The sequence below is a fragment of the Pleurodeles waltl genome, chromosome 3_2 (assembly GCF_031143425.1).
Source record: "Pleurodeles waltl isolate 20211129_DDA chromosome 3_2, aPleWal1.hap1.20221129, whole genome shotgun sequence".
Classification (NCBI taxonomy): Eukaryota; Metazoa; Chordata; class Amphibia; order Caudata; family Salamandridae; genus Pleurodeles; species Pleurodeles waltl.
This window is the reverse complement of record NC_090441.1, coordinates 188,071,804-188,094,990: the sequence shown is the minus strand read 5'-3', so window position 1 is coordinate 188,094,990 and position 23,187 is coordinate 188,071,804. Positions and strand designations below refer to the sequence as shown.

Here is a 23,187-nt window from a genome sequence, read left to right as displayed (position 1 = left end):
AGAAGCACCAACTCGTCCCCTAGGCCCAGGGGTACTCTCTGGATAAACAAGGACATTAACTCCCTCCCCACTTTCTTAGCTCTGGTAGAGTTCAAGAAAGCTCTATGCAAGGAAAAGTTCTGCCCCAGAATATGTTTCCATTACTTTTTACTTAGGGTTGGTGCCCCAGTTCTGTAGAGTCAGATTCCTGCAGTATGAAGTGATGGATAGAAAATGTGTTATTATCACAGTACTTCAGCTGTTAGTTATGTTTAATTAGCACATATGTAGTGGGGCTGTTTTGGGTTCATACTTCTGTCTCAGTGTATGGGGTTGACATTATAAAGACTATGAACATATTTGCTTTCATGCAGGATGGGCCCGTGGACAGCAAGGAAAGCCAAGAGATACCTGGAGATCCAGCCGCCCCATCGCCCGCTGAGCAGGAGGTGAGACCAAGACATGAACACGAAGTTTTGAACCTGGTAAAACTTACTGCAATGAACGTCTATAATGGATAAGAAACTGGGACGAGACAGGCCGAGTGCGTCTTGTTTTTGTGCACCACTACCTTGATAAAGAAAGTACATAATCCCTCCCCTCACTCTCTTGACCTCCAGAGACCCATTTCATACTTTTTTTGTAAAAAAACTTTGTTTTATTGATTTTGCATAGAACACAGAAAAAACAAGCATTGTAAGGTCTCAGGTACAGAGTAGGTAGAATACCAGATCCACATGTTGTGGCTGTTCCACAATAAACAACATTAAACAGAGCAGAAATTGGGTGCTGAAGAAGACCTCATGAAAAAACAGTATTTTACCTAATCCAAGTGATTGAGTCAGGGACCTAGTAAGAAATACATCAATGTCTCACTGGGCTGTCATTTCAATAAAACTTTAACTCAGAGTCCGTCGAGTTCACACCTCATCATTTGAGCTACCATCTGAGCTGGAAAGACCCTCATTATTAAATTTATCAAGGAGGAGCCCCCATGCCACAATCGCGTCTGTGGCATTTGCGTCAGTACGAGTAAGGTGCGTGTGGGTCTCATCCTCCACGCCCCATCCAAGCAGATCCTGCAGCCATGCAGAGGTCAGTGGCGCCCCAGAGAACGACCAACCAGAGGCTAATCGCCGCTTGGTCAATAAGATAGACAGTTGGGCAAGCGTGTAAGGAACCTTCTGCCCTCAGGGTCTCGCCACCACCCCCAAGAGACAAGCCATCGGGGTCAGAGCGATCACTATCCCCATTGTGCTTGCAATTCTAGGTACCGCTTCCCTCCAGAAGCCCCGGATCCCACCACAAGCTCAAGCCACACCCATTTCAGATTTTAAGTGAGGAGTACCTTACCTGTAAAAGCTTTTGGAAACCACGGCCTCCTCACGGCCATGTTAACCAGCAAGATGTGCTTCCTGTATCTGGAATCATTTCAAAATGGATAGTGAAGGCCTTTGGATGATGTCAGTGGCAGGTGAGGCTGAGGAGAGGATTGGCTCAGAGAACCACATGCTCGCCTCACCAGACCCAACCTATCTCCTACATCATCAGCTGCTTTCTCCATCAGGAATGATGCTGGCTGGATAGGAGAGAACATATGATGTCTCAAGGAGGTGACGAAGGTGGAGGAGAGGTTGCACTCTAGAAAAAAGTACTGTCATTATGAAGCCAGGCCTATCTCTGACATCATCAGCTGCTTCCTCCATTAGGAATGATGCTCGGTGGATAGAAGGGGACATCTCAGGTCACGAGGAGGTGAGGAAGGTGGAGGAGAGGTTGAACTCTGAGAAGGAAGTGCTGTCCTCACCAGGCTCAGCCTATCTCTGACATCATCAGCTGCTTCCTCTCTCCAGGATGATGCATATTCAGATTTCTCTTATGGAGATTTTAGGGAGGCAACATTTAAAAGCGAATCTCAATTTAAAAACTCCTTGAGAACAGACGTGTGTCAAGTGTTTCATAAAATGAAAGGTTGAGTAGCCATTTAAAACCACAAAGGAATCAAACTGAAGTGCCATATGTTTCCCTTATAGTTCTCCCTCCATATTGTGACAGCCACAGCTGACGACTTTGGAGCTAGGGAATCAGGTTTGAGTCTCGGCATCAGCTTAACATCCTGTGATTCTGGGCAAATCATTTTATCTCCCCGTGCCTACAAAAGTAAATGTATCCTTGTGTAATGTAACTGGTGCTCATGTAAAGTGCTCCAATACCATCAGGTCGAGTTTCCGCTATATAAAGCCCCCTCCCCCCCAAAAGAAAATTGTCAGCATCGTACTAGATGGTGTATACGAGTTTTATGCAATAAGATGCTATAGGATTATTCACAGCAGTGGCGCCTTGTGGCATTTGAAAGTGGCGGGGCGTAAAGTTGGATATGGCTTTTATGTAGTGAGTGAAACGAGCAAGCTTAGTAGACAAACGTGGAATATCAAGGGGTGGAGTCCTCCTCCCGAGAAAAAAATAAAAAATGTTTGGCAATTGGTGTATTTTAAAGCAAATGAATTTAGTGAGAAAGCAAGGTTTATAAAGCAGTGGGAAAGTATATTCCTGAAACATTAAACACATTAAAAACTGGCCCATATCTTACTGCATATAATATGTTCAACAGTTACTGTATTGTGCAAATTGTACAGCACGACAACTTCAGGCTCTTTAAAGTGTGTGCTTGCCCAGTGTCTTGCACGGTGCCCAGCATTAACTGTAGTAGGCAATGCTCTAACCAGGCTTGGGAAGCACCAACAGCTGCCGGCTGCTATTACTCATATAAAAATATCTGCAAACAGGTGTTTAAGTGGATAAAAAAAAGAGGAGGCTCTTTTAAAAGGAACATATAAAATAAATATCTGTAACTACTATAGTGTGCCACCCGACTGCTATTTTGGTTTCTTTCTGAGATGTTATTGCATCCAGATATATAACACAACTGACATGCACCTAAAACATGTTAGTACTATTGTGTTTGTCAATGGTAGTTAGCTGATTAAGGTGCATGAGTAACATCAAGGATTTGTTAGAAATAATTAACATTGGAAATGTTTCAATTCTGAAATTGTGAGACTGTGAATTATATATTATTGAGGCCTTTGTTATTGAGGCGAGCGGAAGAAGGATGGGCCTTCGTTATGCGCACTTTATGTTGGCTATGGAAGCCCTTTTTCTCTGCACATCTCGTCCGCCTGCACATCTTCAACCTCATCGCTTTCCTCTTCAGCACCGGCCTTTCACTCAACCCTGAATGCACTCCCTCGCATCTTCCTCACTTCAGCACCCCAAACATACTCTGCACTCACTCACATTTAAGCACTTTTTTCACCCGCTTCACACACATTTACCTAGATTTTCAATTGCAAACGGAATACAAGACCATTGTTCTGTGTGTTCTGCATCCACTGACAGGTGCTTTGCTTTGCCTTCAGCCTCAGCAGCAGAGCTTTCAATCAAAGCCCCTCACAAACACCTGGCAGAACTCAAAGTATGCACTAAGCAAGAGTAATATAATGCACGAAAAAATACAGAATCACAACGTGAAATATTCCTCTTGGGGAATACAAGATTAAGTAAAACATGAAATAAAAGAGGAACTACATCACTGACATGCATTATCTTAACATTTCTATCATTTGTTGTTCATAAACCAATCCATGTTTTTGACATTAATGTTAAGGGCATGAAGATAGGGCCAGTTTTAATGCTGCATAGCATGTAACTCGCTTTACTATAAGCACATGTTTCTCCCTTTGCACTTGATTTGAATATTTGGATCAAACTTCGCAAGGGAAAAAAAACTGTGCTTGTCTTTTGGATCAATTTTGCGAGGGAACAAATACAGCAGATCCACTTCTGAAGGGGCCAGCGACCTGCAGCCAGGGCCTGGGGTGTCACAACGAGGAAGTTAGCGTGACCAGGGGTCTCAGCACAAAATACATAACACATTAGCATTATAACACTTACCAGGACAAGGCTCCAAATCATACAGGCTTGCGTCGAGTTCTACCTTGGGACGAATGGATAAGGGTGGGATCTACGCCTGTGAATGACGGACGTCTGGCCTCACACACGGATACAGATGTGGCGCTGACAGCATCACTGGCCTACATCGGATACCACCATAGACTAAAATGGCAATGAAGGGCTTTAGAAAGGTAAGCCCTGCACAATGGATCACATTGCAGAAAGTTGATTTACTGCCTGGCTTCTGCCTCCTGCCTCAGAGTGAGGCACGGCAGGCAGCGTGGGACAGACAGCCCAGACTTAAATACATTGATTTGTTTAGAGATACGATCATACCTCTAAATAAATCAATGTATTCAATATTTTTGAGGTAACCATGTGAGAGCACAACCCCAGAGCCCTAATGGAGAAGCTGCCCCTTCTCGCAGTGATGCTATTGTTGTACGCAGATGGTTCTGTAATTTTTGTCCACTGGCAAAAGCAATTCTAGACCAGCGGCATGAAGTTGAGGCCTGCTGCCTCTGCCTAAATGTCTTCAAATTTAAAGTTTGGGGTTTGATCTTGATCACAAGAAACATTAGCTGAGACCTTTTCAGTTGGCTACAGAAACCCTTCAGGAAGCTCAGTCCTTACATACCTGTGGATGCGGATAAGTGCTCTTGTGCACACCCAAGTAAAGGTGGCGATCGCTGAGGACGAAAAGACAGAGGACACCATTCTTGGAGTCGCAGGAGACTTGGAAACAAAGATTCTCCTCAGATGGATACAATTATGCAAAAAATGGGCAACCTTGTAGCATATGGGGCTGAACAGTTGGTTTTTAATGGAAGAGCGAAGTCACATGGCTTGTGTGAAAGATTTTTTAATAAAAGATCCCTGTTGTCGTGCCAAGGATCTTGCCCAGAGCAGCGATGCTATGAGATCTTGCGTAGAAGCCCACCATGGTAAGAGAACTCAGAGCACCAGCGAGACGTTCCAGGACAAGACAGGGATTGGATAAAAATGATCACAGTCGCAGCTGCCAAAACATATTGATTCAAAGGCTCAAGCCTTGTCCAGGGCCCTTGTAGCAAGGAGGGCTGAAGGAACTGGGTCTGCGTGATTCCTCTAGAGAAGCGAGAAGATGCAAGATGTGAGAGTGAGTGAGTAAACCTTTCCAACTTGGGCACAGAATTACTAAAGTTTTGCTTCAGTGATAACATGATGGAAAGTGGCAGAAATGGGTGCATCTATTTATTATTCCACACAAGAGATGTGTTACACTAGAAAGGTGCACTTTTCATAGCACCAACTCCGCTTGGTTCCGTTATCTGTCAAGGGGAGCTTTACTGCAAACACCTACAGGTTTTTATCCACTAAGAACTATTTCAAGCAGGCACAAACAAGGGGAAATGTGTTTGTAAGAAAACACTGATGCACAGCACACGTCCAGTGCGTGAGAACCTCCAGAGCTTGTCCACTCATGGGAATCTGAGCTGAAATGGCATGCTTCCAGTATAAATCCTATGCTAGACAGGGCACACTCACCTTTGTGCCTTGGTGTGAGGCTATGCATCATGGATCACACGCTTGTTTGAGCACCAGCACAGCGGATGACACCAGCAGCAAACCTTTCCTAGTAGACATGGCTCTGCATTGCACAACACAGGACAGCTCAGGTGGATGCTGAGCTGCTTTGCATGAAAAATTAGTAAATCTGGCCTAGGAGTTTTTGTCCCACTCTGAAAACAGGGCTGGAGCTACGTGATAGATAACATATGCTAAAAATGAAAAGACTCCATGCCAAAACATTGGGATCATTTCTGCAATATCAGGTCAACCTTTGCTACATCTACAGTTCTTGACAGTCATCCAGAATGGCGAATACTCACTCTAGTAATATTGAGTAAGTCTCCCATTAAAATCCCTTGGCTCGTCCGTTTAATAAAATGCCCAAAGAGAGAATAAAACACGTTTTACTCTTCTTTGTACTGTAACAAAACTTACAAAACAAAAGTTTGAAAAAATGTGCAGAGGAGATATAGGGAATTCCTTGTGTTAGGTGATTCGCACGTACAGTTGAGTTGGAAAGGCGGTAGTGAGGTATATGTGGGAAGCCTTGGAGATGACAGCATCGAGGCAGCTGGTGGAGGGTCACACTCCCCACGCGTGGTCATCTGAAGCCACGCGACCCCTGAGTGATGGCGCTGGATGGTGCCCGGATGTGGCACTCAGAGAAGGGGGGTGCTCCTCCTGAGTGCTTGCTGCTGAGGAAGTGAAAGGTGACTGGGCCCATGAAGGACTGAATGTCCTCGGGTCTCCCCCATTCATCCTCCCACCATTACACTTTATCATCAGTCAGGCTCTTTTCCCTGAACGGTGGGGCTGTAGCTATCTTTATGACAGGTGGAGGCGGTGGCCATCTTCATTCCAGGCAGCTGATGCCTGTTTGTAACATGGACATCATTTGGGAGCCACTAGGGGGCTGCAGATGCGGCCCCTGGATTGCCCTTTGTGACTCCTGGCGCTGCCTTTGCGACCCCTGGCCTTAGATGTGGAAAACTCCTTGTCAGGAAGACAGGGGCTGCTCGGTTGGGGCTCTAGTTTTCTTGTTTTCAGTTATTTATATTACGCTATTAGTGAATAATACTATAGTATTCGCTGTTCCTGTAATAAAGAATGGAGTACAGTTAGCTGGAATAGGGCCATACCTGGCAGGTGTGGTGTGTAAAAATGCATTTAAATGTCCGTTGTGTGCGTGCTTGAGGGTGAGAGTGTGTTTATGTGAGAGTGTGCATGTGCAAGCACGTGTGGTAGCGACGGCGAGGGTCGCATGGCGTGTGATGTCACTTCCGCTACCCCTGCCGTTTTGGTGAGGTGACGTCAGGGTTTCATGATTATGCGGCCACGCTTTCACCTCATTCTACAGTCCGATGATGGCATTATGTTTTTCAATTTGTTGATCTTGTTTTAGTTTGCTCGTTATTGTTTTAAAGCGTACAATAGTTGTTGCACAAAAAGTATGTGAAAGTGTGAAATAAAACTGTCTCCTTACCTCACCGTGCCGTGTGCACTGTAATTACATAGTTACACCGTTACATATTTAATACACCTGAAAGACGACGCAAGGCCAGCGCGTTAAGCCGTCTCTCGTTTCACGGATCCGATGAATTATTCACTCGGACACGGAAGGCAGGCACAAAAAGACTTCAACTTTTTGTTCTAGAGAAATATGAAGAAAGTATTACTTCCTTTCCTCGTGTTGTGTATAGAAGATGATTTCATCTGCCCTTTTAATATAGTTTATAAACATTTAACGTCCACCTCGCTAATATTTAATTCATCATGGCTATAAATACTTTCCATGGGAGCATGTGTCCTAGCAGAACTGTATTCACTGGAAATAAAGATCTTTTCCTATAAGATGTCTAGCTTCTGGTAAGGAATAAACATATTTTCCTGTAAGACTTCTGGTTTCTGGTAAGGAGCAAGGATCTTTTCCTAGAAGACTTCCAGCTTCTGGTAAGGAACAAGGATCTTCTCCTAGAAGACTTTTAGCTTCTGGTAAGGAACAAGGATCTTTTCCTGTAAGACTTCTAGCTTCTGGAAAAAAACAAGGATCTTTTCCTGTAAGACTTCCAGCTTCTGGTAATGAACAAGGATCTTCTCCTAGAAGACTTCTATCTTCTGGTAAGGAACAAGGATCTTTTCCTGTAAGACTTCTAGCTTCTGGTATGGAAAAAGGATATTTTCCTGTAAGACTTCTAGCTTCTGGTAAGGAACAAGGATCTTTTCCTGTAAGACTTCTAGCTTCTGGTACGGAACAAGGATCCTTTCATAGAGGACTTCTAGCTTCTGGTAAGGAACAGTAGCTTTTCCTGTAAGAATTCCAGCTTCTGGCAAGGAACAAGGATCTTATACTAGAAGACTTCTAGCTTCTGGCAAGGAACAAAGATCTTTTACTATAAGACTTCTAGCTTCTGGCAAGGAACAAGGATCTTTTCCTGTAAGACTTTCAGCTTCTGGCAAGGAACAAGGATCTTTCACTATAAGACTTCTAGCTTCTGGCAAGGAACAAGGATCTTTTCCTGTAAGACTTCTAGCTTCTGGCAAGGAACAAGGATCTTTTCCTATAAGACTTCCAGCTTCTGGCAAGGAACAAGGATCTTTTCCTATAAGACTTCTAGCTTCTGGCAAGGAACAGTAGCTTTTCCTATAAGACTTCTGGCTTCTGGCAAGGAACAAGGATATGTTTCAATAAGACTTCCAGCTTCTGGCAAGGAACAAGGATCTTTTCCTATTAGACTTCCAGCTTCTGGCAAGAAACAAGGATCTTTTCCCATAAGACTTCTAGCTTCTGGCAAGGAACAAGGATCTTTTCCTGTTAGACTTCAAGCTTCTGGCAAGGACCAAGGATCTTTTCCTAGAAGACTTCTAGCTTCTGCTAAGGAATAAAGACAAACTTTTAGGTTCTGATAGGGAATGAAGATCTTTTCCTATATGACGTCTAGCTTATCCTTTTCCTTTAAGGCTTCCCACTTTCCAGCCTCAGTAAAAGATCACACATTCTCTATTCTTTGTTGGCGAAACACATTCTTGCATATGTCTTTCTGCAGCTCATGTAATGTGCATTAAGGACAGTCAGATCCTGTATCTTCCTATATTTACATAGGCATTTCAGGAGCGATGTCCCCAAATTACACCACACTCTCGAACCCTTGGCTGTGTAACCCTGCACCCAAAACACCCAAGTCTAAATTAATCCCATGTGCTATGGACTAGAGAAGAGCTTCCCAAACTTCTTAGAACCTCAACCCAATTTTTAGAACAACAAATGTTTGCGGCAAACCTTGCTTTAATGTATATAAGGCAGGACCTTTTTAAAGGTAACTAAAGCATCGTGTGGTAGCGCACCATTGTTTATAGACAAAACCTTTTCCATTGAAATGGCTACACAACTTGACCAGACATACAGTTTTACTGATAAGTCTATATTGCACACAAATGATAATGTGCGGTGTAGGGAGCTGGGTTCTGGTTGCTGTACTCCCCCACTTTTTGCCTGCTTTTTAGATGCTACTTCAACTGAAATGCACTGGGTTCCTGCTAACCAGGTCCCCAGTGCCGGTGTTCCTTCCCTAAAGCACCTAGTCACTTGATCCCCAAGTGACCAGGCCCTTCAGCCCCCTCTAAGTCCCTAGTAAATGGTACCCCCGGTACCTAGGGCATGGGTACTGAAGAGGGCCCCTCAGAACTGCAGGACAACTTGTGCCACTCTGAGGGAACTAGCACCAACATTATGCAGACTGCCATTGCAGGCTGCCTGACAAGTTGCTCCCAATATTGAAAACACAACACGGCACACACTTGTGTGACATGTGTGTGCCATGTCCCCTAAAACACTGCTTGTAATATCTGCAAGTCATCTCTACAGCATGCCTTCAGCCCTAAGGCAGGGTGCATTATATTACAAGTGAGGGCATATATGCACAAGCAAGTATGCCCTTACTATGTCTTTGTCGATTCTCAGACATAGTAAGTGTGCAGGGAAGCCATTTTAAATACATATGCTGGACACTGGTCACTACGGGTTCCCAGCTACATGATGGCTTCTCTAAACTTAGGAATGTTTGGTATCAAACATCTCGTATTAATAAACCCTCACTGATTCCAATGATGGATTTATTAATAAATGCACCCAAAGGGCACCTTAGAGGTGTCCCCTGAAAAACTTACCAACTGCTGGTGAGCTCACTGACCGGGTTTGGCCAGCTGCCCTCCAACAGAAACAAATATGCCCTCCCAGGGTGAGAGCCTCCGCTCTTGAGAGGTCAGAAACAAAAGACTGTTTGGGCTGGGGTGTTACACACCCCTCCCCACGCGATGATCTCCATTCCAAGACATGAGCTCAAAGAAACCCACCGCCTTTGGTATGCAGATTTGGCCTCCCTCAGAGGGAGATGCCATCCTCCCTGCCGCAGGGCACATCTGGCACCTGGACAGGTGGGAAAATTAGCTAAGCAGGAAGTGTGTTGCCCTTCCAGAATGGTCACACCCCTAGGTTGGCCAGCCTGAAGTGGACACAACTTTAGAAATTCCACCATCTTGTGAGTGGTGGAATTTAGGAACTCTGGTTATGGTGATGCCCAGTCCCCACAGGAAGTGATCAGCTATGGGGTGTAGTGACTCGAAGGGGAAGTAGCCCATTGGCTACTACCCTGTACTCTCCTTAGCGACCCCTAAATTGAGTATTTCGGGGATCCCCTGATACCAGACCCTCAGATCTTTGCTGGACACAAGGAAGAAGTGGACAAGAAGCATGCTGAACCCAAGAACTGATTGCAACCAAACGTGCCAGCCTGCCTGCTGCACCGACCATCGAGGAGCAATTGGCCTGTCCTGCTGTTGCAGCCTCCAAGAAATGGGAAGAGCTGCCAGTCACGCCAGTGGACCTCACTTGGAGTAGAGGAGCAGCTCCCCTGCATTGCCAGGCATCCAAGAAAGAACTGAGAGGACTGAGACTGGTGAAAGCCCGACGCCGGACATCACCACTGCACCCGAGCCACCTAGCCCGTGTTGAAATGGGCCAACAGTGTCAGCGTGGTCCTGAGGCCCTCCAGAGGAGAAGCCCACCGTGTGCACACCCACTGTGGGCTTCCAGACATCATCCGCAGATTGTTTCTGCAGCCCCCCCCAGCAAGCATGAGTGACCAGGAGACAAAGACCCACCACCCTAGAACACATTTGCAACCGCCCGCCCGGAACACAGGCGAAGAGAACCAAGGGTGTCCGTGTGTCTCCCTAGCTTGTGAGACCTGAGCTCCCTTGTTGACTTGGACAGACTGGACCCCCAGTTCACAACTGCAAAGTGTTTCTGCACCACCTCCCGTTCTGCGCCCCCTGCAAACCGCGAGGAACTCCAGTACTGGACCTGCCGCCAGAAGACACCCCTACATTTGTGCGCTACAGCCTGAGGAGGAGTGGCCTGAAGATGTCCCCACTTGCCCAAGGACCTCAAGGGTCGAGCCCCCCTGTGAGTTCTTCTGGACTGTTCTTCCAGTCTATCGCTGCAGCGACTTTGCAACCGGACCGATCCCCACAGAGTTGAATGGGACACCAGATGCCATAACACACCTCTGCACCTGGACGCACCTGAGCTCCCCGAGGTGACCTGTTGGTGTGGCCTTGGACCTTGCCCAAAAACCGTCCTAAGTCCAGGAGATTGGTCCCGTAAGTCATTGCACTTTACCTCGATTGCTGTCTTTGTTTTCCTCCATAGGATTGCATTGTCTTCTTTTGAAAACTCTAAAAAATCATAACTCGAAAAGTACTCACCTGACTCTGGTGATTTTGGTATCAAAGTTTATATAAAAGTGTGTTATTTTTATAAATTAGTGTCAGATTTCTTTATTGAGTGTGTGTCTCACTTACTGCATGAGTGTGTGCCTTACATGCTTAGCACTACCCTCTGATATGCCTACCTGCTCGACCACACTACCGAAAAAGAGAGCATTTGGGACATCATTTGTGCCTCTATGATACTTCTGGGGAATGCTTGGACACTTTGCACAGCGTACCTCATTTTGGTCCACTATATACAGAGCCAGCCTCCTACATGCGGAAATCGGGTTTTCATTGACTAGTTCTCATGTGTGAGTCACCAAGTCAAGTGTCTTCATCCTATTAAAATCTTTGTTTGCCTCACACTTCAGAATTACAAAATATGTGCTTCATTTTTGCTTTCCTAACTGCTGAATGTGTACAGTTCATTTCCTTGTATTTACATTTGATTGTGTGTTAAACTATATGACATCCTGCAGCCTTTCCTTTCACACTCCCTGTACCCAAGCAAGATTTTCAGATAATTCACTTTACTTTTCTTTCTGTCACTACAAAGTTAGAGGGATTTGTAAACAGCAATCCACATGTGACGGTTGCGACTCACAGTGTGCCAAAAAATGGAGTAGAGAATCCTAAGAATTCTGATGGCAGAGTAATGGAGGACACCTCAAGCAGGTGTGCGTATTACCATTTTCAAGCATTTACCCCCAGCAGTTGCTTGAGAGCTTGTTGGGGGAGATGTGGCTCCCATAACATTTATAGAGGTCTCAAGTACCCCAGTTCTGTATGTGAGTAGCTCATCTAGGCCAAGTTGTTGTTTGATTTCTGGGATTTGTAGTCAGGTTGACCAGATTAGTAAATCAGGAGGATAAATCTCAGAATACAAAGGAAACTTACTTTTCTAATTAGAAGTTTTGACCTGCAAATCTGATGGATATTTTCTATGAATGTTCATTCCACTCGCTATCCCAGCAGCATCGAAGGAAGACTCCTGTCCTAAGCCAAAGTTCAACTCATCTTGTAACAGAAATGCAACATTTCTGGCAAGAAAACATCTACTTTTAGCTCTGCACACCCTTCCTGTCTGCCTACCTTCCTGTCTCCTATGAGTTTTCCTGTAAAGTGAGTGAGCTCACAGTGAGCTGCAGAGGTCAAGAGAGAAAAGGCTCTTAGGTTTAAAGAGGTTGTCTCTTATTGCAAAATATAGATTTGTTCTTGTTCAGAGTGTCTCCTTTATAAGAAATTCTGTGAGTAAATTATACACGTTTTGAATGATAAACCCAAACAGCCCTGTCCTGCTCTTTAGATTAGGTGCTTTGTAGAGCGCATATTCCTCCACCCCTGCCCCGATGGGGTATCCTGGCCCTAAGACTGATCCCAAGCAAAAGGAAGAAATTCGCCAAAGTCACTGGTGACAATGAGGAACACTCACAGCATTGCATAAGCAATCGCATCTTTAAGGCTTTCCTAAATGCACTGTCCCATCGTTTATGTCACAGAAATGTTCCTAATTCTCCAGAAATTGTGAGCTGTATTTCAGCATTTTCAGCAAAACAAAAATGTGTCTGCTGTAGCGCTCCGGATGAATTTAAAAGGCAGTTTTCCTGCCTTTTTCAATAAGTTGGCTCTGTCACTAGGTGGTGCTCTAGGGACTGCTGCCTTGTTTTACCTTTGGAAGAGATGGTGCTACACCAGTCCATTCGCTAAGCACCCAGTGTCCATCTGGAGAAAGCTCCCCTCAGCCCCTGTCATAGATGGGCTTCTGTTTTGCGGGACCTTGTCACAGGCCTGCAGGTTGTGATGTCGCAGGCAGAATGCCCCCTACTATCTCATCAGTGTCTACCAAGGTACCCTTCACAAATGGTGCTGGGAGAGAGTGTGCAACCAAATCCTTCCTATAATACATAGGAGTCTGCAATCCCTGTATAAAAAGCCAGTCTCTAATTTCCTTATTAGAGGCAACTTGCAATGTTAAAGAAATGCTGTAACTGCTCAAGTGTAATAAGTAATTACAGTTGAGTTGTGATGACTGTAATAAGTGATTACAGTTGAGTTCTGAAGTCACAATTCCATACTGTGTAAAATGGTGATAGCTCTTGACAGATAATTGGACTTCCTGGCATGAAAGGGACAAAACCTGACACAAAGGTGGCAATTGTTGGCATATTGTGATCATTTCTGAAAAGATGGAGCCCACCACTGTCATGATGTGGGTCTTGGCATAATAATTATTTGTAGTGTATTGTTAGCGTGTCTGGTACGAGGAGGCCCATACTTGAATATTTCTGGCTCTCTAACAGTGGTCATATTAGATGTCATTTTTACCATATTAGGATTTATAAACATTAAAATTAGTTAATAACAAGATGGATGTAACTAAAATCTTCAAAAAGCAAACAATAAGAAGCCCTGATATACAGGGTGTCCCTTCCCTGCCACCCTACATATTGTTTTCATAATTTTCATGGCACGAGACTGACTCCCTGAGTCTTAAAATGGCTGCCAAAAATGTTTGCTGGTGTGAAGCAGCCCATCACATCTGATCCTTTGATCTGCTGATCCTGCGGTACTACTGTGTCTGTATGTGGACATACATTTTGAACCTTTCTCAAAAAATACTGAATTGCTTTACACAAAATCACAAAATTCAGGCTTTCTGGGTAAAGATCAAGCATTCTGTCAAATTTAGTGTGATTCCGTTTTTGTTGCATCACTTTTCAGTTCTCCTATGGAGTATTGCATGGGAAAAATGCGGTTTAAGTGCTCTGCTTTTCTCGACCAACAGAATGATGGACCACGACAAAAGTTTCCAGGAAGGAGCGGAGTTGGCTGAGTTGACGCAACCTCTTGTGAGGAAAGTGTTGGAAAGATTTGCCAAACGGTCCCAAAGTTATTAGCAAATGAAAAATATCCATTTCCTCTGGAAACCAGTCCCAGAAATACATATATATATGTATATGTTGATATTAACCAGGTGCCATAAATACCTCACCACCATTCGTCCCACTTTTAATCAGGCTCATAGCCGTTTAGCTGTTGTTTAAAACAACATGACAAAATGCACTATTTTATCACCATTTTTTCAAAGTTTTCTTGGGGTGGTGGGGGTGATCCCCAAAGACTTCTTGGGAGGCACACCCTGAAAGTATTAGGTTGTGTCACTAATACCCCCTTAGAAACGATATCCTTTTAGTCAATATACGTAAAAGTAGTCCTCGGACATGCACGATATGGCCCTCTTATTGCGAATATTTCTTACGGGGTGGTGGAACCCCCACGACTCCTTGGTGAAGTTGGGCCAGATAGCTCGCTGTGCTATCCAAGGACATGATGGTTTAAAACGTCAGGCCTGCTTCTCTGTTGCCAACTTGGTGACGTCACGCCAGCAGCCCCTCCAGTGCATTTCCCCAGGGCGCTCTGCACAGCAAGCGCTCTGCGGTGAAACCAAGCTTTGGAAATGTAAATACATTTCTGTGGCAGACGAGTGTGTGGGCTGATCTCTAAATTCATGTGCACTTGAAGAGAGCCCACCTTATATGGTCCCTTTATCTGACTGGTTTAGCAATTCCCTTTGGGCATTGACGTCATCACTTAGGATACCTTTTACTCAACACCCCAGAGTACTTCCCAGAATGCGTCTGTCCTGCAAGGGGCGCCGGCTGGCTACCATCAAATACATGGCAGGAGACGCCAGTCTTATCTGGCAGAACAGACTCATTGTTGTGAAATTCCAGCCTTTATACATGAATTTCACTTGGCGTCTGAAGTCAGCATGTTCGGACATGACGGGTCTTTGTGCAGTAAAAAGAGTGGACCCAGCTTCACTGGCACATACACTGCACCCTGCCAATGGTAACTGCAGAGCGAGCATCTCCAACGAAGAAAGCAAACAGTTACAGGGTTGGCATCAGAAACAGTGCAAGCTTCCACCGCTGCAAACACACAGAGATAATAGCATCAGCCATCCAAGCTTCACGCACAATCACAGAACAGTTACAGCACAGGCAGCAGCAGTGCAAGCTTCATTCACAATCACAGAACAGTTACAGCACAGGCAGCAGCAGTGCAAGCTTCACTCACAATCACAGAACAGTTACATCACAATCAGCAGCAGTGCAAGCTTCATTCACAATCACAGAACAGTTACAGCACAGGCAGCAGCAGTGCAAGCTTCACTCACAATCACAGAACAGTTACAGCACAGGCAGCAGTGCAAGCTTCATCCACAATCACAGAACAGTTACATCACAATCAGCAGCAGTGCAAGCTTCATTCACAATCACAGAACAGTTACAGCACAGGCAGCAGCAAGGCAAGCTTCACTCACAATCACAGAACAGTTACAGCACAGGCAGCAGCAGTGCAAGCTTCACTCACAATCACAGAACAGTTACAACACATGACGCAGTGCAAGCTTCATCCACAATCACAGAACAGTTACATCACAGGCAGCAGCAGTGCAAGCTTCATCCACAATCACAGAACAGTTACATCACAATCAGCAGCAGTGCAAGCTTCATTCACAATCACAGAACAGTTACAGCACAGGCAGCAGCAGTGCAAGCTTCATTCAACATCACAGAACTGTTACAGCACAGGCAGCAGCAGTGCAAGCTTCACTCACAATCACAGAACAGTTACAGCACAGGCAGCAGCAGTGCAAGCTTCACTCACAATCACAGAACAGTTACAGCACAGGCAGCAGTGCAAGCTTCATCCACAATCACAGAACAGTTACATCACAATCAGCAGCAGTGCAAGCTTCATTCACAATCACAGAACAGTTACAGCACAGGCAGCAGCAGTGCAAGCTTCATTCAACATCACAGAACTGTTACAGCACAGGCAGCAGCAGTGCAAGCTTCACTCACAATCACAGAACAGTTACAGCACATGACGCAGTGCAAGCTTCATCCACAATCACAGAACAGTTACATCACAGGCAGCAGCAGTGCAAGCTTCATCCACAATCACAGAACAGTTACATCACAGGTAGCAGCAGTGCAAGCTTCATCCACAATCACAGAACAGTTACATCACAATCAGCAGCAGTGCAAGCTTCATTCACAATCACAGAACAGTTACAGCACAGGCAGCAGCAGTGCAAGCTTCATTCACAATCACAGAACTGTTGCAACACGAGCATTAACGGTGAAAGCTCCCCCCACCCCACTCCCCCCTCAGAAGAAGTACAGCATCGACAGTACAAGCTTCATTCACAATCACAGAACTGGTACAGCATGTGCAGCAACAGTGCAAGCTTCATTCACAATCATAGAATAGTTACGTACAGGCATCAGCAGTGCAAGCTTCATTCACAATCACAGAACAGTTACAGCACAGACAGCAGCAGTGCAAGTTTAAATCACAATAACAGAACAGTTACGTACAGGCATCAACAGTGCAAGCTTCCTTCAGATTCATGGAACAATTAGAGCACAGGCAGCAGCAGTGTAAGCTTCTTTAGCAGAACAGTAATAGAACAGTCACATAGCAGGCAGCAACAGTGCTTACACAAAACACTCACAGCAGTGCAAGTGTCACTAACATACAAACTAACATATAAAGACCAGTTACAACACAAGCAGAAGGCAAGCTTCCCCCCCATGGCTTCCTCCCACACAAATACACAAACACTGAAAGTGTAGCATGGCCCTCAGCAGTGCAAACTTCAGTAGCATACAAACACTCTAACATACACATACCAGTCTCAGCACAGGCAGCAGCGGTGCTTACACACACACACAGACACACACACACACACACACAGACACACACACACACCAGACACAGCACAGGTAGCAGCAGTGCTTACACAAACACACACACAGACCAGTCACAGCACAGGCCGCAGCAGTGCTTACACACACACAAACACACCAGCCACAGCACAGGCAGCAGCAGTGCTTACACACACACACACACACACACACACACACACACAAACACACCAGCCACAGCACAGGCAGCAGCAGTGCTTACACACACACACACACGCACACACACACAAACACACCAGCCACAGCACAGGCAGCGGCAGTGCTTACACACACACACACACACACAGACACACACACACCAGACACAGCACAGGTAGCAGCAGTGCTTACACACACACACACACACACACAGACACACACACAGACACACAGACCAGTCACAGCACATGCAGCAGCGGTGCTTACACACACACACACACAGACACACACCAGACACAGCACAGGTAGCAGCAGTGCTTACACACACACAAACACACCAGCCACAGCACAGGCAGCAGCAGTGCTTACACACACACACACACAAACACACCAGCCACAGCACAGGCAGCGGCAGTCCTTACATACACACACACACACACACACACAGACACACACACACCACACACAAAACAGGTAGCAGCAGTGCTTACACACACACACACAGACACACAGACCAGTCAAAGCACAGGCAGCAGCGGTGCTTACACACACACACACACAGACACACACACACACCATACACAGCACAGGTAGCAGCAGTGCTTACACACACACAAACACACCAGCCACAGCACAGGCAGCAGCAGTGCTTACACACACACACACACAAACACACCAGCCACAGCACAGGCAGCGGCAGTGCTTACACACACACAAACACACCAGCCACAGCACAGGCAGCAGCAGTGCTTACACACACACACAGACCAGTCACAGCACAGACAGCAGCAGTGCTTACAGACACACACACACCAGTCACAGCACAGGCAGCAGCAGTGCTTACACACACACAAACACACCAGCCACAGCACAGGCAGCAGCAGTGCTTACACACACACACAGACACAGCACAGACAGCAGCAGTGCTTACACACACACACAGACACACACACACCAGTCACAGCACAGGCAGCAGCAGTGCTTACACACACACACACACACACAGAGACCAGTCACAGCACAGACAGCAGCAGTGCTTACACACACAGACACAGACCAGTCACAGCACAAGCAGCAGCAGTGCTTACACACACACACACACACACACACACCAGTCATAGCACAGGCAGCAGCAGTGCTTACACACACACACACACACACACACACACAGACACACAGACCAGTCACAGCACAGGCAGCAGCAGTGCTTACACACACCCACAAACACACCAGCCACAGCACAGGCAGCAGCAGTGCTTACACACACACACACACAGACCAGTCACAGCACAGGCAGCAGCACTGCTTACACACACACACACACACACCAGCCACAGCACAGGCAGCAGCAGTGCTTACACACACACACAGACCAGTCACAGCACAGACAGCAGCAGTGCTTACACACACACCCACACAGACAAACACACACCAGTCACAGCACAGGCAGCAGCAGTGCTTACACACACACAAACACACCAGCCACAGCACAGGCAGCAGCAGTGCTTACACACACACACACACACACCAGTCACAGCACAGGCAGCAGCAGTGCTTACACACACACACACAGACACACAGACCAGTCACAGCACAGGCAGCAGCAGTGCTTACACACACACACACACACACAGACCAGTCACAGCACAGGCAGCAGCCGTGCTTACACACACACACCAGCCACAGCACAGGCAGCAGCAGTGCTTACACACACACACACACACACACAGACCAGTCACAGCACAGGCAGCAGCAGTGCTTACACACACACACACACACACCAGTCACAGCACAGACAGCAGCAGTGCTTACACACACACACACAGACACACACACACCAGTCACAGCACAGGCAGCAGCAGTGCTTACACACACACACAGACCAGTCACAGCACAGGCCGCAGCAGTGCTTACACACACACAAACACACAGACCAGTCACAGCACAAGCAGCAGCAGTGCTTACACACACACACACACAGACACACACACACCAGTCACAGCACAGGCAGCAGCAGTGCTTACACACACACACACACACACACACACACACACAGACACACAGACCAGTCACAGCACAGGCAGCAGCAGTGCTTACACACACACACACAGAGACCAGTCACAGCACAGGCAGCAGCAGTGCTTACACACACACAGACACAGACCAGTCACAGCACAAGCAGCAGCAGTGCTTACACACACACACACACACACACACCAGTCATAGCACAGGCAGCAGCAGTGCTTACACACACACACACACACACACACACACACAGACACACAGACCAGTCACAGCACAGGCAGCAGCAGTGCTTACACACACACACAAACACACCAGCCACAGCACAGGCAGCAGCAGTGCTTACACACACACACACACAGACCAGTCACAGCACAGGCAGCAGCACTGCTTACACACACACACACACACACACACCAGCCACAGCACAGGCAGCAGCAGTGCTTACACACACACACAGACCAGTCACAGCACAGACAGCAGCAGTGCTTACACACACACACACACACAGACACACACACACCAGTCACAGCACAGGCAGCAGCAGTGCTTACACACACACAAACACACCAGCCACAGCACAGGCAGCAGCAGTGCTTACACACACACACACACAGACCAGTCACAGCACAGGCAGCAGCGGTGCTTACACACACACACACACACCAGTCACAGCACAGGCAGCAGCAGTGCTTACACACACACACACACACAGACACACAGACCAGTCACAGCACAGGCAGCAGCAGTGCTTACACACACACACACACACACACACAGACCAGTCACAGCACAGGCAGCAGCCGTGCTTACACACACACACACACCAGCCACAGCACAGGCAGCAGCAGTGCTTACACACACACACACACACAGACCAGTCACAGCACAGGCAGCAGCAGTGCTTACACACACACACACACACCAATCACAGCACAGACAGCAGCAGTGCTTACACACACACACACAGACACACACACACCAGTCACAGCACAGGCAGCAGCAGTGCTTACACACACACACAGACCAGTCACAGCACAGGCCGCAGCAGTGCTTACACACACACAAACACACAGACCAGTCACAGCACAAGCAGCAGCAGTGCTTACACACACACACACACAGACACACACACACCAGTCACAGCACAGGCAGCAGCAGTGCTTACACACACACACACACACACACACACACAGACACACAGACCAGTCACAGCACAGGCAGCAGCAGTGCTTACACACACACACACACACACACACACAGACCAGTCACAGCACAGGCAGCAGCAGTGCTTACACACACACACACACACACAGACCAGTCACAGCACAGGCAGCAGCAGTGGAAGATGTGTCTAGGCTGCAGGGAGGAGGCAGCTAAAGGGATATTGTGGTGATAGGAGCAACAGGACCAGCAGTAAAGTGAGCTTGTGTTGCACTGTACAGTGCACACATCACTGTGCGGCCTCATGTGGACCATGGTGCCCAGGGGTGAAGTGCCTGTTTTGAAGATTGTTTAGTTGTAAGTTCCTCAGCTGGAGCACTGGTGTTTACTGTGGCGGCCTCATCTGGCACAGTGCCCCCTCCTGGAGGCCAGCTGTATTGTGTGTCAGAGTGTTATGTTAGTGCCCGGGCCCACCGCCTTCATGTTATCAAGTTCTGAGATCTCCCTTCTAGTGCATGTTCACTTCTGGAAGCCGCCTTTGGGGTATTGTGTCCTCTTCGGGGGACTTATCTGTGTATTGTGTCCAGATATGGGACTTCCTTGGGCACAATAAAAAGTCCTTGCTGACGCTCCTATCATATTGTGTCCATTTCCGAGGCCTTTTGTAACTTGTCCAGGAGGCCACCAATGTGGTATTGTGTCTTGTTCTGGCACCTTGGCTCTAGACTGGAGGGTGAGCACCAGGACATTCTCAAGTCCTTGCTGACACTGCAGCGCGTTGGGTCCATTTCTAAGGCTCAGTTAGTGTGCGGTGTACTTTTCTGTAGGCCACCAATGGGGTGCTATGTTTTTCCCTGGTGTATTGTGTCCTGGTCCAGGGATTCATCTCCAGAGTATGGACAAGACTTTACTGGCACTGCTTGCGCAGTGCGTCCATTTCCGAGGGCTCAGTTAGTGTGCTGTGACCTATTCTGGGACCACCAATGGGTGCTGTGTCTTTCTCTGGTGTATTTGTGTCCAGGACCCGGGATACACCCCCAGAGGATTGACAAGTCCTTACTGGCACTGCTAGTGTTTTGTGTCCGTTTCTGAGGCCTCGTTTAAGTAGAAGGTCCTGTCCTGGAGATCTCATCAGTTGTGTCCAGTTCTTGATGCCTCTCGGCACCGCTGCAACTACCTTTAGAGACAACTTTTGTCACATTGTGTCCATACCTGGCAGCCATCAGGAGCCACCAGTGCAAACACCACAATTCAAAAGTAAACAGAGTGTGTGCGGGTGAGCTGGGATTCCCAGCGCATGAAATCTGGATGCTACACGTCATACAGCAGTGGCCTAACGAAACTTGAGGGGCACCCCTGCAAAGTACCCTGGACCCACTCAGGGGCCTGCCGCCCGTGCACAGTGGTCTATCCTGAGGGCCCCCCCTGGAGCTCGGGCCCCACCCCATTGCATTGCGGGGGCTGCGGGGGTCTTTGTTACGCCACTGGCATACAGCCTTAGACTGACTGCACGTGTGTGGCTGTACTTCCCTTTGTTAGCAGCAGCATCCGTTCTGCAGTGATCCCGACTCTGTATTAAAAGGAAGAGGATTACCGTACACCAGATGCTAATCACGAATGATGTACTTTGCAAAATGTCTTCACCCCAAAGGTGATGCTTCTAAACAATCTTAATCCCTTCGCCCCATCCCCCTCCCCAAACACACACCTAGAAGCCACCATCCCCCTTCCCAAACACATACCTAGAAGCCTCCATCCCCCTCCCCAAACACACACCTAGAAGCCCCCATCCCCCTCGCCAAACACACACCTAGAAGCCTCCACCCCCTTCCCAAACACACACCTAGAAGCCTCCATCCCCCTTCCCAAACACACACCCCGAAGCCTCCATCCCCCTTCCCAAACACCCACCTACAGGCCCCCATCCCGCCTCCCAAACACACAACTAGGAGCCCCCATACCCCCTTCCAAACACACACCTAGAAGCCTCCATACCCTTTCCCAAGCACAAACCTAGAAGCCCCCATCCCGCCTCCCAAACACACAACTAGGAGCCCCCATACCTCCTCCCCAAACACACACCTAGAAGCCCCCATCCCCCTCCCCAAACACACACCTAGAAGCCCCCATTCCCCCTCCCCAAACTCACACCTAGAAGCCCCCATCCTCCTCCCCAAAATACACACCTAGAAGCCCCAATCCCCCTTCCCAAACACACACCTAGAAGCCTCCATCCCCCTTCCCAAACACACACCTAGAGGCCCCCATCCCCCCTCCCCAAACAGACAACTAGGAGTCCCCATAGCCCCTCCCAAACACACACCTAGAAGCCTCCATCCCCCTTCCCAAACACACACCTAGGAGCCCCCATCCCGCCTCCCCAAACACACAACTAGGAGCCCCCATGCCCCCTCCCCAAACACACACCTAGAAGCCCCCATCCCCCTCCCCAAACACACACCTAGAAGCCCCCTCCCCAAACTCACACCTAGAAGCCCCCATCCTCCTCCCCAAAATACACACCTAGAAGCCCCCTTGTCCCCTCCCCAGACACACACCTAGAATCCTCCATCCCCCTCTCCAAACACACACCTAGAAGCCCCCATCCCCCTCCCCAAACACACACCTAGAAGCCCCTATCCCCCTCCCTAAACACACACCTAGAAGCCCCCATCCCCCTCCCCAAACACACACCTAGAAGACCCCATCCCCCTCCCCAAGCACACACCAGAAGCCCTCATGTCCCCTCCCCAGACACACACCTGTCAGTATGCAGATCAGTAGGTAGATAGGAAGGTGATGGGCGGATTGGTGGGGATGTAGAAAGGGA

The 23,187-nt window shown here is 47.6% G+C and overlaps 1 protein-coding gene across 6 annotated transcripts in view; it reads left to right on the top strand.

The window, feature by feature from the left end:
• Nucleotides 1-23,187, top strand: part of PRKAG3 (protein kinase AMP-activated non-catalytic subunit gamma 3) — a 313,220-nt gene that overhangs the window by 132,284 nt on the left and 157,749 nt on the right. For all 6 annotated transcript variants that reach the window (XR_011202029.1, XR_011202032.1, XR_011202031.1 and 3 more), the window contains one exon: nt 354-428. Coding sequence is in view for 1 of the 6 variants with exons in the window: in XM_069227140.1 (XP_069083241.1) it covers nt 354-428 (75 nt within the window). In the remaining 5 variants the exon portion in view is untranslated. The remainder of the gene's footprint in view (nt 1-353; nt 429-23,187) is intronic.